Consider the following 15808-nt stretch of genomic DNA (forward strand, 5'->3'; position numbering starts at 1 on the left):
TGTTATTAATAAAAAATTTTTAAAAAGAATATTTGTATGTTAAGTTTTTACGATAAAAACATTAAAATAAAAAAGATGTCAGTTCTACCCAAATTAATGTATAGATTCAATCCAATACCAATTAAAATCTCAACAACTTACATGTGGAAATAGAAAAACCAATAATTAAATTTATTTTGAAGGGCAGGGTGCCCTAAAATAGCTAAAAATTTCTTGAGAAAGAAGTAGAAGTTTTCATACTACCAGAATTTAAAGCATATTACAAAGCTACAATGGCCAAAACAGCACGGGCTGGCATAAAGATAGATATAATGACCACTGGAATAAAATTGCATGTTCAGAAATAGACCTCCTCATCTATGGACAATTGATCTTTGATAAGGTATTCAAGCCAACTCACCTGGGACAGCGCGGCCTCTTCAATAAATGATGTTTGGAGAACTGGATATCTGTATTCAAAAGACTGAAAGAAGACCCCTTTCTCACACCTTATACAAAAACTAACTCAAAATCAATCAAAGAACAAAATATTAAAATTAAGACCATAAAACTTTCAGAAGAAAATGTAGGCAAATATCTCAAGAATATTGTGAAAGGTGGTGGTTTCCTAGACCTTACACCCAAAGCAGAGGCACTGAAGAAAGAAATAGATGAAAGGGATCTCCTGAAAATTAAATGCTTTTTGCATCAAAGAACTTAGTCAGGAAAGTAAAAAAGCAGCTTACACAATGGGAGATAATATTTGGAAACCGCATATCAAATAAGGGTTTACTATCCAGAAACCCAGAACATATAAAGAGATTCTACAACTGAATAACAAAAAGACAAACAACCCAATTTAAAAATGGGCAAAGACATGAACAGACACTTCCCAGAAGAGGAAATGGCTGAAAGGCACATGAAAAGATGCTCAACTTCCCTGGCTATTAGGGAAATGCAAATCAAAATTACAATGAGATATCATTATACCCACCAGAATGGCCACTATCAATAAAACAGAAAATAACAAATGCTGGAGAGGATGTGGAGAAAAAGGCACACCCATCCACTGTTGGTTGGAATGTAAAATGGTACAATCACTGTGGAAGGCAGTTTGGCAGTTCCACAAGAAGCTAAGTATAGAATTGCCATACGATCCAGCAATCCCATTGCTAGGTATCTATTCAGAGGAACTGAAGTCAAAGACACAAACAGACATTTGCACACCAACATTTACAGCAGCATTGTTTACAATTGCCAAGAGCCCAAATATCCATCAACAGATGAGTGGCTAAACAAGTTGTGATATATACATATGATGGAATATTATGCAGCTGTAAGACAGAATAAAGTCATGAAGCATGTAACAATGCGGATGAACCTTGAGGATATTATGTGGAATAAAATTAGCCAGAAACAAAAGTACAAATGCTGTATGTACTAATATGAACTAACATTAATGGGTGAACTTTGAGAGTTAAAGTTAAGAATATAGGTTATTAGGAGATAAAAAGAGGATAGAGATTGAGCATTTCATGCTGAAGGAATTCAGAATGTGCAGCAGGACTGATTGTAAAAGTTCAAAAATGGATAGCACAATACCATCTGATAGTAGCACAATAATATAAGTATAGTGAATGAAACTGAATGTGAGTATGATGGGGGGAGAAGGGCTGGGGGTACGTATGACACCAGAAGGAAAGGCTGAGACAATATAACTTAGGAATGCCTAGAGAGGACAATGATGGTGATTAAATATACAAATATAAAAACACTTTTGTATGAGGGAGAACAAATGAACCTCAACATTGCAGGGTATTGAAAATGAGATGGCAAGCTAGTCTCAGTGCAAGCTAGGGTCTATAGTCAACAGTGACATTGTCATATGCTTGCACTGAATGTAACAAAGGCATTAAGCCAAAACTAAATGTCAACAAGCGCGAGACATGGGGGAAGGGTGTGGATTCTTTGTGTGGAAGAAAAAGAAATGTCTTCTTACAGATTATGGTGGTGAAGGCACGGCTATTTACTTAGGTTGGATTGTATGATGTGCAAATAAAACTGTTTAAAAATAAACAGAGAGAAACAAGTGCTAGAGCGAATGTGGAGAAAGAGACGTAATCGTTGTTGGTAGGGAAGCTGAGAGGTGCAGCCTTCGGAGGGCAGTGCGGTGATTGCACAGGGGGATAGGGGTGGGGTTGCCATATGATCCTTCAACCCCATTGCCCAGTATATACCTGAAAGAACTGACAGTGGGGACATGAATGGACATTTTCACACTGGTATTTATGGCGGCAGTGTTCAGGATTCACAATGGCTAGAGGTAGTCTAAGGGTACAATGACTAAGGGAAGGAAGTGGGAACTGTGGTGTATACATACAATGGACTACTGAGCAGCTATAAGAAGGAATGAAGTGGTGAGGTATGCAACTAAGTGAATGAATTTTGAAGACAGTTTGTTGAATAAAATGGCTGAAACAAGAAGACGAATACTATCATGCCTCACTCACACAGACTAACTATAATGTACAAACTCAGAGAATTGAAGTCATGAGCATTGGTTATCAGGTTGGGGGCTGTCGTAAAGGGTTCTAGATTGTAAGCTCTTACAGCAGTCACAAATATTCAGGAGTTGTAACTGTTAGTTTTAAATTCTGAGATATCTGAGCTGTTTGTGTATCACCTGGTTGTTCCCTGAAACTTCGGGTATTTATGTAACACCTGAGACTTTAAATTAGAGCTCTGAAGCTATGAAAGTCAGCAGTACCCCATACGGCAACTATTTAAAAAGCTGAAAAAGTGATCAGATTTCAACTAGAGAAGCTGATCTGGATAGGATTAACATAAATCAGAATACAGGGTAAAGGATGATATGGTCCATATTTTAAAACTTCAACCTCTGTGTGAGACCAAAGGGAGAGATATTTATTTGGTGCAGTATTTATATTTTGTGTTGCTCATTATCTAATTTAACTTGCTTGGTAATTTAACTTACATGAATGCCATAATTACATGGAATCTTGAATAGGGCATGAAATCTTGTTGGTTTGTACAGGTTAATGTGATGCCCCAATATATCCCAGAGTAATTTGGGCTGAGCATAAAAAAAATATTTGCAAAGTCCCCTTGGGGGTGCTGGGGAGAAAGGAGAAATATTCAATTCCCCATATGGGGAATTCCTGATTTTCTGGCAAGCAATGGGGACAACCAATTCAACAGACTGAGCCCTAGATCTTGGGTTCGCTCCTATGAAACTTATTCATGCAAAGGAGAAGCTAAGCCTACTTATAATTTATGCCTAAGAGTCACCCGCAAAGAACTTCTTTTGTTGTTGCTCAGATGTGGCCTCACTCTCTAAGCCAACTTCGCATGTGAACTCACTGCCCTCCCCCCTATGTGGAAACGACTCCCAGAGGTGTGAATCTCCCTGGCAATGTGGGACCTGACTCCGGGGGATGAGCCGGGATCTGGCATCATGAGATTGAGAAAGCCTTCTTGAGCAAAAGGGGGAAGAGAGACATGAGACAAAATAAAATTTCAGTGTTTGAGAGATTTCAGAGTCGAGATATTATCCTGGAGATTATTTTTATGCATTATACGGATATCCCTTTGTAGTTTATGGTGTATTAGAGTAACTAGAAGGAAATACCTGAAACTGTTGAACTGTGTTCCAGTCGTTTTGATTCTTGAAGACAATTGTATAACTATATAGCTTTTACAATGTGACTGTGATTGTGAAAACATTGTGTCTGATGCTCCACTTATCCAGGGTCTGGACAAATGAGTGAAAAAGGTTAAAAATAAATAAATAATAGGGAGTGATAAAGGGTAAAATATGGGGTAGATTGAAATACTAGTGGTCAGGGTGGGCCATGGTGGCTCAGCAGGCAAGAATGCTCGTCTGCCTATGCCAGAGGACCCGGGTTCGATTCCTGGTGCCTGCCCATGTGAAAAAAAAAAAAAAACTTCTAGTGGTCAGTAAGATGGAGGGGTAAGGGACGTATGCAGTTTTTCTTTTTTATTTCTTTTTTCTGGAGTGAGGCAAATGTTCTAAAAATTAGCATAGTTATGAATACACAACTATGTGATGATATTGTGAGCCACTGATTGTACACTATGGATGATATGTATGAGGCTATCTCAATAAAAACATTTTTTTAAGAAAGAACATGGCCTTTTCTGGGGTACGTGACAGCTTCAAACTACCACACAGTCCAAGTGTCCAGCAACACTAATGAATGGATAAGCAAAATGTGATACATACACACAATGGGATATTATTCAGCCATAAGAAAGAATGAAGTTTGGAGACATGCTGCAACCTGGAAGAACCCTGAAAACATTACACTTAGTGAAATAAACAAGACACATAAGTATAAATATTGTATGATGCCACTTAGATAAGAAATAGCAAATTCACAGGGACAGAACATAAATTAGAAGTAACAAAGGGATGGGGAAAAGGGGAACATATGCTTGGTGTAGATATGGAGCGTGTATAAATAAAATTAATTTTTTTTAATTTAGTCTGACTCAGAAATAATCAGAGAAAATCCACAAAGAGATCCAGGCACACAGAAGAAAAAGAATTACGAATATGTACAATCCTATTAGAGAGGAAAATGACGTTAAAAAAAAACCTAGCAACCATCTGGGAGAAAATAAGGATAGAAATTTATACCATACCACAGCTCAAGATGAATGAAAATTAAATGTTAAGAAATGAAATCATCAAATATATATAAAACAATGTAGAACAGTATTCTTATAATTTGTGGTGGCGTAGATCTTTCTAAGCATGAAATACATATATACGAAAGAAAAACTTTGATTAATGTGGCTAATAAAAATTTTAATCTTCTTTACATCTGAAGTTCTTTGACCAAATTTCTTTTAAGGAACAGCACCGAGAAACAGAATTGCAATATAAATGACCTTATAGGACAATGTCCTCACCACTGTGAAAGGAGCAATTTAGAAATATTTGCCTGAAGAGTATAGAGAGATGAGGTTAGAAAGAAACTGATGCCAGTTAATAGGCTATCCAAGAGAGGGTAGTAATAATCGAAGTTATAATTCCATATCAGAGACTGATCAATTTTACCTTTGACACTTCCACGACTTATTCATATGTGATTCCTCACCTATGGCAATATGTGCAAATATATGATGTGTCATGTTCCTGTGAATATAATCAAATAAAGCAAAGAAATGCCAAGTTTCGGTGATAAAAAAAAAAGGCTAATGTCCTTATTATCTAATCATTATGAAAAAAATTATTTAAAATAGGCAAATACCATAAATATACAAGTCACAAAATAATTCTATGTAGAGATTGGACACGATTTTTCTTTTCTTTTGTTGCTTAGCTATGTTTTCTAGGTTTTCTAACCCCCCAAATGTGTTACTTCTGTAGCAAAACCAATAATAATAATCTCAGAAGGGAACCAGGAAAAGAAAATTCTTTTCAGCCAACCTAAACTTTCTACCAGAGCTATCATAAAGCTTATGTACCTTTCCCAGCCAATCCAAACTCCCCCAGTATGAATGAGTGTGCAAATTACCAAAATATATATACCTCATCTCCTTGAATCCTCACAAAAACCTTAAGCAGGGTGTCTTTATGACCCCACTATTACAGACAATAAAGCTAAAGCTCAGAGAAGTTCAGCATGTTTCCTAAGGTCACACAGCAATAACCAATAGGGTTGGTACTAGATCCCAGGCCTAGTACCAAACCCAGCTCTTTCTGGGCTCGTTTCAGAACCTTTGACTGGGGATGCAGAAGTTCTGCCTAAATTCCGACCCTGGCTCTGGTCTTAACCACTACTACACGTGGCCTTAACAAGTCTTTTTCCCTGCATAACCTTCAGTTTCCCCATCTGTATAACAAGAGGTGGATTGGCCCAAATGGTATGTCAAGTCTCTTCCTGCTCAGACCTTTCAGACTTCGGTTCCCATAGAAGGACCCCTCGTGGAGCACCCGGTGCTGATCAACAGCCAAGGCCAGAGATCAGCCTCAATGGCCGTGGGGATCCGAGAAGGTAGGTACTCACAGGTGCCCTATCTACTGGCCCACCTTGAATTCCTCATGGATCCGCTCCTCCAGGATTTTAGCTGCCTTGCGGTCCTCCATCTCCACTTTCCACTTCTCAGCCAGGATCCGGGCTTTCTCATTAGCCAGAGCCTCCCGGAACTTCTTAGTGATCTCCGCCTCCTTCTGTCTCCTTCAAGAGAGCAAGAGCAGGTATAAGCTCACATGAAAAAATACAAATTGAAGATCTACATGACAAGAGAGCTTTAAATAAAAACAAAGAGCAGTCATTTTCCTGGACTATGCTGTCATCAAAATTCAGTGCTGGCACAAGTGTGGAGAAATAGGCATCTCATGTATAGAAGTGAAATCAGCAGAATTTTTCTGGAAACTGGAATAATAAAATTTAGAAATCCCATTTCTCACTTATGTTTACAAAGGTATATGTAGAAAATGTTCATCAGAAGACTTTCATATCATAAAAAAAAAAATTGTAAACAACCCAAAGGTCTATTAATAAGACCAATAAATTGAATTTCTCATATAATGGAATGTTATATAGGAATCTTAGATAACACCATGGATTTATAGTGGTCAATATGTGAAGATAGGAATAAAGTGGTTCACAAAGCAGGTGTTCCCTAAATATTTACCTCTGTTATGTTAGGTGTAGGATGTTGAGGTGTCCTTTATTTTTACAGTTTTCAATATTACATATATATTTACACACTTTTACAATTAAAACACTATTATTAAAAATTGGGAATGTGGAGTTGTGACCCGTACCAAACTCTGAAATCTGTTCTACAACTGGCTGTTGCGATGTGCTTTGAAATGTATTGCTTTTTGTATATACATTATTTTACACACAAAAAAGTGAATTGTGACGATAAAAAAATATTTATTCTTTCTAGCTTTTGGCGTTCTGGAGCAGCTAGAGGAAAGGATCCGAGGTAATGGTGTGGCCAGCCCACGACAAGCTCTGGGATCTGTCCTGTGACTACTTGTGGAAGAGTGCTTTGAAATACTGCTTTTTCCTTTCTTTGTTTTGTATATATGTTACGTTGTACAATGGAGAAAGTTAAAAAAGAAAAGAGAAAAAAAATGGGGAGAAACATACTTTCAAACTTCAACCTCTGTGTGAGACCAAAGGGAGAGATGCAAGTTTTATATTTTGGGTAGCACATTATCTAATTTAACTTGCATTGTCAGTTTACTTGAACACCATAATAACATGGAATTCTGAGCAGGGCATGAGATCTTGTTGGTTTGTACAGGTTAGAGGGATGCCTTGATACATCCCAGAGTAATCTGGGTTGAGAATAAAAAAGTATTTGCAAAGTCCCCTTGGGGGACTGGGGAGGAAGGAGGAAATATTCAAATTTCCCACCTGGGGAATTCCTGATATTTTCGCAAGCAGTGGGGACAACCAATTCAATAAGATGAGCCCTCAATCTTGGCATTCACCCCTATGAAACTTATTTCTGCAAAGGAGAAGCTAAGCCTGCTTATAATTATGCCTAAGAATTACCCCCCAGACAATCTCTTTTGTTGCTCAGATGTGGCCTCTCTGGCTCTAAGCCAACCTGGCAGGTGAACTCACTGCCCTCCCCACTATGTGGGACATGACTCCCAGGGGTGTAAATCTCCCTGGCAACGTGGAATATGAGTCCTGGGATGAGCTGGGACCCACCATCATGGGAATGAAAAAGTCTTCTTGATCAAAAGGGGAAAGAGAGAAATGAGACAAAATAAAATGTCAGTGGCTAAGAGATTTCAAATAGAGTCTAGAGGTTATCCTGGCGGTTATTCTTATGCACAACATAGCTATCCCTTTTTAGTTTATGGTGTACTGGAGAGGCTAGAGGGAAGTACCTGAAACTGTTGAGCTGTGTTTCAGTAGCCTTGATTCTTGCAGAAGCCTGTAACAACATAGCTTTTACAATGTGATTGTGTGATTGTGAAAACTTTGTGTCTAGTGCTCCTTTTATCCAGGGTATGGACGATGAATAAAAGAAATAAATAATAAGGATGAAAATAAATAAATAATAGGGGGAGATAAAGGGTAAAGATTGGATAGATCGAAATACTGTGGGTCAATGAAGGGAGAGGTATGGGGTATGGGATGTATGAGTTCTTTTTTTATCTTTTTATTTCTTTTTCTGGAGTGATACAAATGTTCTAAAAATGATCACGGTAAAGAATACACAATTATGTGATGATGATTGTATAATATGCTTGAATTGTATATGTGAGGAAATGTTTCAATAATTTTTTTTTTTAATTGGGGAAAGTGTTAGCATCAACTTCACGTGGATTTTCAAATTTGGTGAAAAAAATTTTAAGTTGCTTATAAAAAGAGTCTGACCCCAAACCTCATTTGGGGCTTAACTGTCCATTTATTTCATCCGTGAAACAGGGGTAACATGAAGAGGGGCAGGTGGATCCCAAAAGTGAGTACATGCTGCTGAACTGTCCCTGCATACACACTGGACAAGCCAGTGAGGGATAAAGAAAAACAGTGCCATAAGTATTTCCCCAGTGACTCCAAACTACATCAGCATGGAAGGGTATTATTATGCCCACACCACAGTTGTGGAGACTGAGGTCCCAGCTCATCGAAGTACTAGAAGGCAGGATTTGAAGGTAAAAGGTTCCTTAGATGCAAGTCTGAGGCTTTGGTCACCCAATCTCAGCAAAGTGCACACAGCCGCCTGGCGCCCCCTCCCTCCCACCCACCATCTACCTCCTCAGCCTGGATCCACCCCAAGGCTCCGTTTTCCGGCCCCACCGGAACCCTCCTCACCCCTGGGGGCTCCTCACCAGAGTTCCTCTGCCTCCCTCTGTGCCTGCAGCCGCGCCCTCTCCGCAATCAGTTCCTCGGAGATCTCCTCGTAGGGCTTGTCACCAGGTCCTTCGCCCATGATCCAGACCCAGACGGCGCCATCCGCCCCGAGGAGCCACTGGATGTGCTTGTCGCTGGCTGCCTCGCAACCGAAGGTGGAACAAGGAAGAAAGAAGGACAAAATCTGATTTCTAATGAGTTAAGGAATAACCTAAAGCTGGCTGAGGGCGCACTACCATCACACCATGCTACAGAACACTGTCCACTCTAAAAAGGATTCCAGAGAGATCGCTCTGCGACCCTTTCTCCCTCGCACTCCTCTAGTGAGAAGCACAGCCGCCAAGTCAGCCAAGTCTAAGGCTGGAGCGGGTGGCTGAGGCTGAGCTCTCCTGAGGTCTTCGGCCGAGAGCAGCAGTGACAGCCAGCACCCTCGAGTGGAAATGACTTGTGTCACGCTAGAGCAAAACCATTTCGGAGCCACTGTACCTTCTCTGCACTCTCCCACTCCTGACTATGAGCTGGAAATATGGACTCTGAGATAGTGCAGCTGCAAAGTGAAGCAATCTATGCTCCTGAGTGTCCCCTAAGGAAAGGACATCACAGGAAAGTCCCCAAACCACATCAGACTGCTGTGGGAACTAAAAATAATTTCTCCGTTTGCCTAATGCGACCACTTCCATTAATTACCATGATAACAAACACAGTGATCCTGAAATGGGGTTGCTGCTGAAACTGAAATATAAACAGCAGTTGGGTAGAGAGTGATGTTTCTCTGCTGTGTGGCTGGGGATCCAGGAAACCATTTATAAAGTTGTTGGAGACTATAACTTGAAAGGCTGGCCCCATGTCTTTGACCAGGTAAGGGAACAGGTTGGAAAATAGGATGTTGATAGCATGTGCTGGTTGCTCGTGGCTGTATATGGCAAGATGTTAAGAAAAAGAAACGAGTTCAAAGAAGAATAGAGTGCTTTGCAAGTAGGAATAAAAGCGAATATAGAAGACACAGAAGTTTGGGACTTGTAGGATTGGAAAATGGTCTGCGTCAAGGGCCCAAGTTACAAGAGATTAGATGTTTAGAGGTTTCACGTAGCAGAGCCAGTAATACTTCTACCATGAATAAAGTGACTCAGCCCATCTTCCTCCCGACCTCAGAACCCCAATTTACCCAGAAAGTAGCAGAGATCTCTCACTTTCAGGAAAAACACACTCAAAAAAACAGCCGCAAAAGACAAATAACAATTGGTCTAAACCCTTCATTTAATATCATTCTCACTTGGCAAGTGATACATCTAGGAGTGATGGGATGGCCCCATTTCTGACAAAGTAAATACAGGCAGAAGTCCCAATAAAGGGCTTTCCTTCTCCAATAAACAGGCGAAGTTTTTCTTTTAATAGAAAGTCCTTCTTCCTATCTGGAATGAGGAAGTGACACATGGGGTTACTTGAAAAACTTTGGCAACCATGAGGAGGAGAGCCACGTGCTAAGCTTGGAGAAGCAGAAAGAAATAAAGGGTCTGGGTCCTTGATGATCTCATTGAGCCACTAAACTAATACCACCTCTTTCAGCCCACCTCCAGATTTCCTGTCATTTGAGAAAATTTAAGGGATAAAGTTTGATCATTATTAAATAAAATACAGTAATACAAATATGAAAAATTTAATTTGTTAAGTTACTATCTGTTGTGTTCTATTACTCCCAGTCAAACTCATCCTTAACACAGATAATAAACACAAAATACAATAGAAGCAATGAAACCTAAGTACATTCATTAGCACAATAAATGTGAATAGAGTAGATTACCCTAACGAAAAATTGAAATAGTCTGTCTGATTAAAAAATAAAATCCAGCTATGAATTTCTTAAAGAAAATACACATAAATTAGCCCCAAAAAATGTTTTTAAATAAAGGACTAGGTAACAATCAACAGTGCAAAGGCAAGTAAAAGGAAGTGGAAGCGGCTATGTTAGACAAAGCAAACTTCAAGGACAAACGCCTTAAAGAAGACAAAGAATATTATATGATAATAAAAAATACAACCCACCAAGAAGATATTACAGTCGTTAAACCTTAGAACTATCAATATAGCAGTCAGTGTCATAAACCAAAAACTCTTAACAATTTAAGGAGACTCTGAAAATGTACATACAAATATATATACTTATACACACACACTTATGGTAGGGGAATTTTACTATGTGTATTTCAGAATTTGCTGAATCAAATATGTTTTTTAAAGTAAGAATATAGAGAAATTGAATAATAAAATCAACAAATTATACTTGATAATTATAGACCATTATTCCTTAAAAATTGAAAATATACTTTCTTTGCTTTTGATCTTAAAATTACAGGAAAATTTTTGAGGCCACATTCTCTAATAATAATTCAGGAATTAGAAATCAATGAGTTAAAGTAATTTTAAAAAGTTCTAACTACCCTCTAATCAATAAAATGTCTCCTAAATAACCACCAGATCTTAGAAAAAATAAAAATAGAAATTACATGTAGGGGTAATTCAAAAATAGAAATTACATGGAGAAGTTACATGTAAGGGGGTAACATAGCAAAAACTATGTAGCACAGCTAAAAGAAAAAAAATGACCTTAGAAGAAAAATAGTTTTAAAGGATATTTTCCCCCCGTGAAATATTTATATATATATATATGTACAAACAAATATATACTTATGTCTTTGGAGATGAGAAATATGCTTCTGTTCTCCAAACACATAACAATGACAGATACAAAATGACAAGGAAAAAATGCACGGAAGTACAAGAAACATCTCCGTGGAACCCACACAAAACTTAAGCCCCAGGATTCTGGCTCCATCTCCTACAGAGCAAAGATGAAACATCCTCTGGGTGAGACAGGAAACTGAACAGGATATTGCTTGAAGCCAGGTGCTGGTGACATGCTTGGCAAGTTGGAGAACAGACGGAGGCCATTCTGGCTGAAGCAGAGTGGGCAAGGAGAAGGCCAGTTGGGAAAGGAGTTGAAAGAGGCAGCTGCAGGCCTAATCATGTCGGACAATGTTGGCCCGAGTAAGGACTTCGGATTGGATGCTGAGAAAGGAAGCCATTAAAGTGGAGAATAGAAAAAGTGGCATGATCTGACTTACACTTCTGACATTTCAAAACGCTCATTCTGCCTGTTGTGTGGAAAATAGATTGGGAGCAAAGAAACCTGGGGTCAGCTTTGTGGCACTCTAGCTAAGTGGAGGATCATTAAAAGTAGGATCATTTCTTGGACTAGGGTGGTAGGGGTATAGGAGGTGTGAAGTGGTAAGATTTAGGATATATTCTGAAGGAAAAAGCAAGATTTGCTTAAGTTTTGGATATGAATTGTGAAAGAGGAGAACAAGAAAATTCCAGTGTTTCAACTGTAGCAATGATGTGAACAGACACATTGCTGAGATGGGGAACATGATAAAACAGATTGGTGAGAGCAAATTTTCTGTTTGGCTTACTAGACTTCCACTAGGCAGTTACAGAAAATAGAATTCAGGAGAGAGGCTGGCAGTAAGATACAAATTTTTGGAATCATCAGTGTATAGATAAAATTTAAAGCCAAAAGACTGGATGAGATCAGCTAGAAAGTGAGTACAGATAGAAAAGAGAAGAGACCTGTCTAGTTTCCAACCAATACCATAACAAAACACTACAAACTGGATCACTTAAAACAACAGAAACTTATGCCTTCCATGTAGGAGACCTGGGTTCAATTCCCAGACCATGCACACACACTTCCCCCCAAAAAACCCAGAAATTTATCTTCTCACAGTTCTGGATGCTAGCAGTCTGAAGTCAGGTTCTCATTAAGGCCATGTTACCTCCAAAGGCTCTAGGAAAGAAACCCTCTTTGGCTCTTTCAGCTTTGAGGGTTGCTGACAATCCTTGACATTCCTTGGTTTGCAGAGACATCAGTCTAGCCACACTCTCTATTGTCTCATAGTCATCTCCCCTCTGTGTCTGTATCCAAATTTCCCTCAGTAATTGGATTGGGGCCCATCCTGATCCAGTATGACCACATCTTAACTTGATTATATCTGCAAACTCCTCTTTCTAAATTAAGTCAGTCATGAGTCCTGGGCAATCATGAATGTTTGAGGGACACTATTAAGCCCAGTACAAAGTCCAAGGGTACAATGCTGGAGACCCAGGTTCAATTCCCGGAGCCTGCCCATGTCAAAAAAAAATGTCCCAAAGTTCAAGGGTACAGCCCCAGGATATTCTAACACTTGAGAAAGAAGAGGGACAGCAATGGAGTAGAAAGCAAGTGACTTGAGAGGTAGGAGAATAACAAAGAGAGAGTGGTATCCCAGAAGCCAAGAGGAGGAAGTATTCCAGGAAGCAAGGAAAGGTGATTGTCAGACGTTGCTAATGGTTTGATGAGATAAGGACTGAGAATTGATCACTGGATTCAGCAACATGGAGATCCCTGATGATACTGGCAAAAGAGGTTTCATCAGCTTGAGAAAAGGAATACTTGGAAACTTTTACAGGAAAATATAAAAGCATAGTATATGACCCGGGGAAAGGAGGAATTTCTTCTACAGAACAGAAACTATAAAAGAAAACGCTGATAAACTTGAATACAGATTAAAGTTTAACATTTCTGTGTAAGGAAACATCATAAAGGCAATTGAAAATTGAGCCACCAACTGAGGGAAGATATTTGAATACATATCACCATCAAATGATTGTGATAATAATAAAAGCAATGATAAAAGCTGACATCTACAGACGGCTTGTCATCTGCTAATCAGCACTGAACATATTTGACATGTATTAACTTATTGATATCTACAGCAGTCTTTTTCGGCTGGGTTTCTGTGAGAAACAAGCCCTACAAAACAAAATTTGAATGATGATTTTTCTCAGTTCTCCCAAAGATAGTGCTAGTCTAGATGCATAGTAGAAAAGTTTACTCATTTCATACAATGTATGCTCTAGGGCAGCAGTTCTCAAATAATTTGGTCTGAGGATACTTTCACATTCTTAAAAAAATGTGAGTATACCAAAGAGCTTTTGTTCATGTGGGTTATAGCTATCAATATTTACCATATTTAAAAGTTTAATTGAAAAAATATATATTTATTCATTTAAAATAAGAAACTCATTACATATTAACATATATAACATATTTTATGGAAATAATTATATTTGCTAAAACAAAACTGTTTAATGGGAAAAGTAGTCTTGTTTCACATTTTTACAAGTCTATTTACTGTCTGGCTTAATAGAAAGTAACTTAATTTTCATGTCTGCTTCTGTATGCAGACTGTTACATTATGTCATTTTGGTTGAATTATATAAAAATTTTGACTTCACACAGATATGTGGTTGGAAAAGAGAAAAATATCTTAATATTTTAAGATAATCACTGAAAATCTTTTTTAATACTACACCAAAACTTGAACAAGTGTTAGTTTCTTAAAGATTAGTTGTAATTTGGAAACTGAAATCATATCAATGAATTCTTCATTCTTCATTATATTAAAATCTACTGCTTATATTAATTTCCTAGTTTTGATCAGTATAGCAGGTGGCGTGAGAGGTTTTGTTAGGGAAAGTTAGATGAAGGGTATACGGGAACTCACAGAACTACTTGGAACTCTCCTATAAGTCTAAGGTAACTTCAAAATTTAAAAGCTTAAACATTTAAAAAGCAAAATAAAGTAAAAAGCATTTTGAATGAATCTTTGACCTGTGTGTGCTTTTGCAACATCAATTCATTGGTCATTTGGAAAATATTGGTTTCACTGAGTTAAATCTGAGTTCCAGATTGGACACATTTTTATTATACAATATTAGAAAACCAAATATGTTAATATCACCACTAATCTTATGAGAAAATGTTTTGCATATTGGGAAGCTAATAAGCATACAGTGGTAGACACAAGTTTTCTAAAATTCTACCTCTTGCGTGAAAGCTGGAATTTGATCAATAGCATAAATTTTATCTATTTTCCTTGAAGTGACCGGTTCACTTTATTCATCTTCAAATACGTAAGTCTGAGAAATATACAATTTGCCTGTCAATCTTCATTCAATTAAAAAAGGTGTTCCATGATTTAAGAGGCTAACTGAGCATGTAATTCAAACAATCACACAAGTGCTTTTCCTTAAGACACGCATCTTACTTCAAGATGCAACAGAAACGCTTTATGCATACTTCCCATTTTGTCACACAGAATATTAAAAACACACACAGTCAAGGATGAAGATTTAATAAAATTATTAAGTTTTACTGCTTCGTCAAGGAGTGACACTCATTACTTTTATTGTGAGCATGTGGATGTGAAAAATGCAGTGCCTGTAATACCACAGTGTCAACAGTTTACTACTGATTACGCATCATGACCCTAACTGTAAACATGGTGGAAGAGGCAACTAACATCTCAGTAATCTGTGGAAATAGTCTTGGTCTTATGGACCCCCAGAAAGGGTCCCACAGACCCCCAGGCATCCAAGAATCACACTATCAGAATCTCTGCTAGGGCATCAGGGCTTAATTTCTTCAGAGAATCCCAGTTGAAAAGAATTTATCTAGAATATATAAAGAATTCCTATAAATCAATAAGAAGATGACAAACAACCCTATAAAGAAATGGGCAGGAGATATTGCAGCGGAAAGTGTTAGCTACCTCCACACCATCCCTCCCCTTTCCCTCCACTGTTTCCTTGCCATTCTCAGCTTAATCAGGACAGCAATATTCCTTTTTAAAATACTAATTTTCTCAGTCTCCTTTCCAGGTAAAGGTGACCATATGGCAAGGTTTGGGCCAATGAATATAAGTAGAAATTTACTAAAGAGTTGTAGGATATTTTTTGCTGCCCTGATACAGTTACCTCCCAGTCTTTCTCCTCCACCACCCACCCCTTCACGACGGGAGCACAGATGTGATGCTTAGAAGCATATTCACCAACTGGAGTTCTTAAATCAT

At 38.2% G+C, this 15808-nt stretch overlaps 1 protein-coding gene across 3 annotated transcripts in view; it reads right to left on the minus strand.

The window, feature by feature from the left end:
• The window catches only part of SH2D4B (SH2 domain containing 4B), a 113638-nt gene that overhangs the window by 71208 nt on the left and 26622 nt on the right, over nucleotides 1-15808 (minus strand). For 2 of the 3 annotated variants that reach the window (XM_077124733.1, XM_077124732.1), the window contains exons 2-3: nucleotides 8837-9000; nucleotides 6059-6206 (exon numbers count right to left, since the gene is read on the minus strand). In XM_077124733.1, the coding sequence (XP_076980848.1) occupies nucleotides 6059-6206; nucleotides 8837-9000 (312 nt within the window). The remainder of the gene's footprint in view (nucleotides 1-6058; nucleotides 6207-8836; nucleotides 9001-15808) is intronic. The other variant, XM_077124731.1, reaches the window with a different exon arrangement.

Source organism: Tamandua tetradactyla, chromosome 13 (genome assembly GCF_023851605.1).
Source record: "Tamandua tetradactyla isolate mTamTet1 chromosome 13, mTamTet1.pri, whole genome shotgun sequence".
Lineage (NCBI taxonomy): Eukaryota > Metazoa > Chordata > Mammalia > Pilosa > Myrmecophagidae > Tamandua > Tamandua tetradactyla.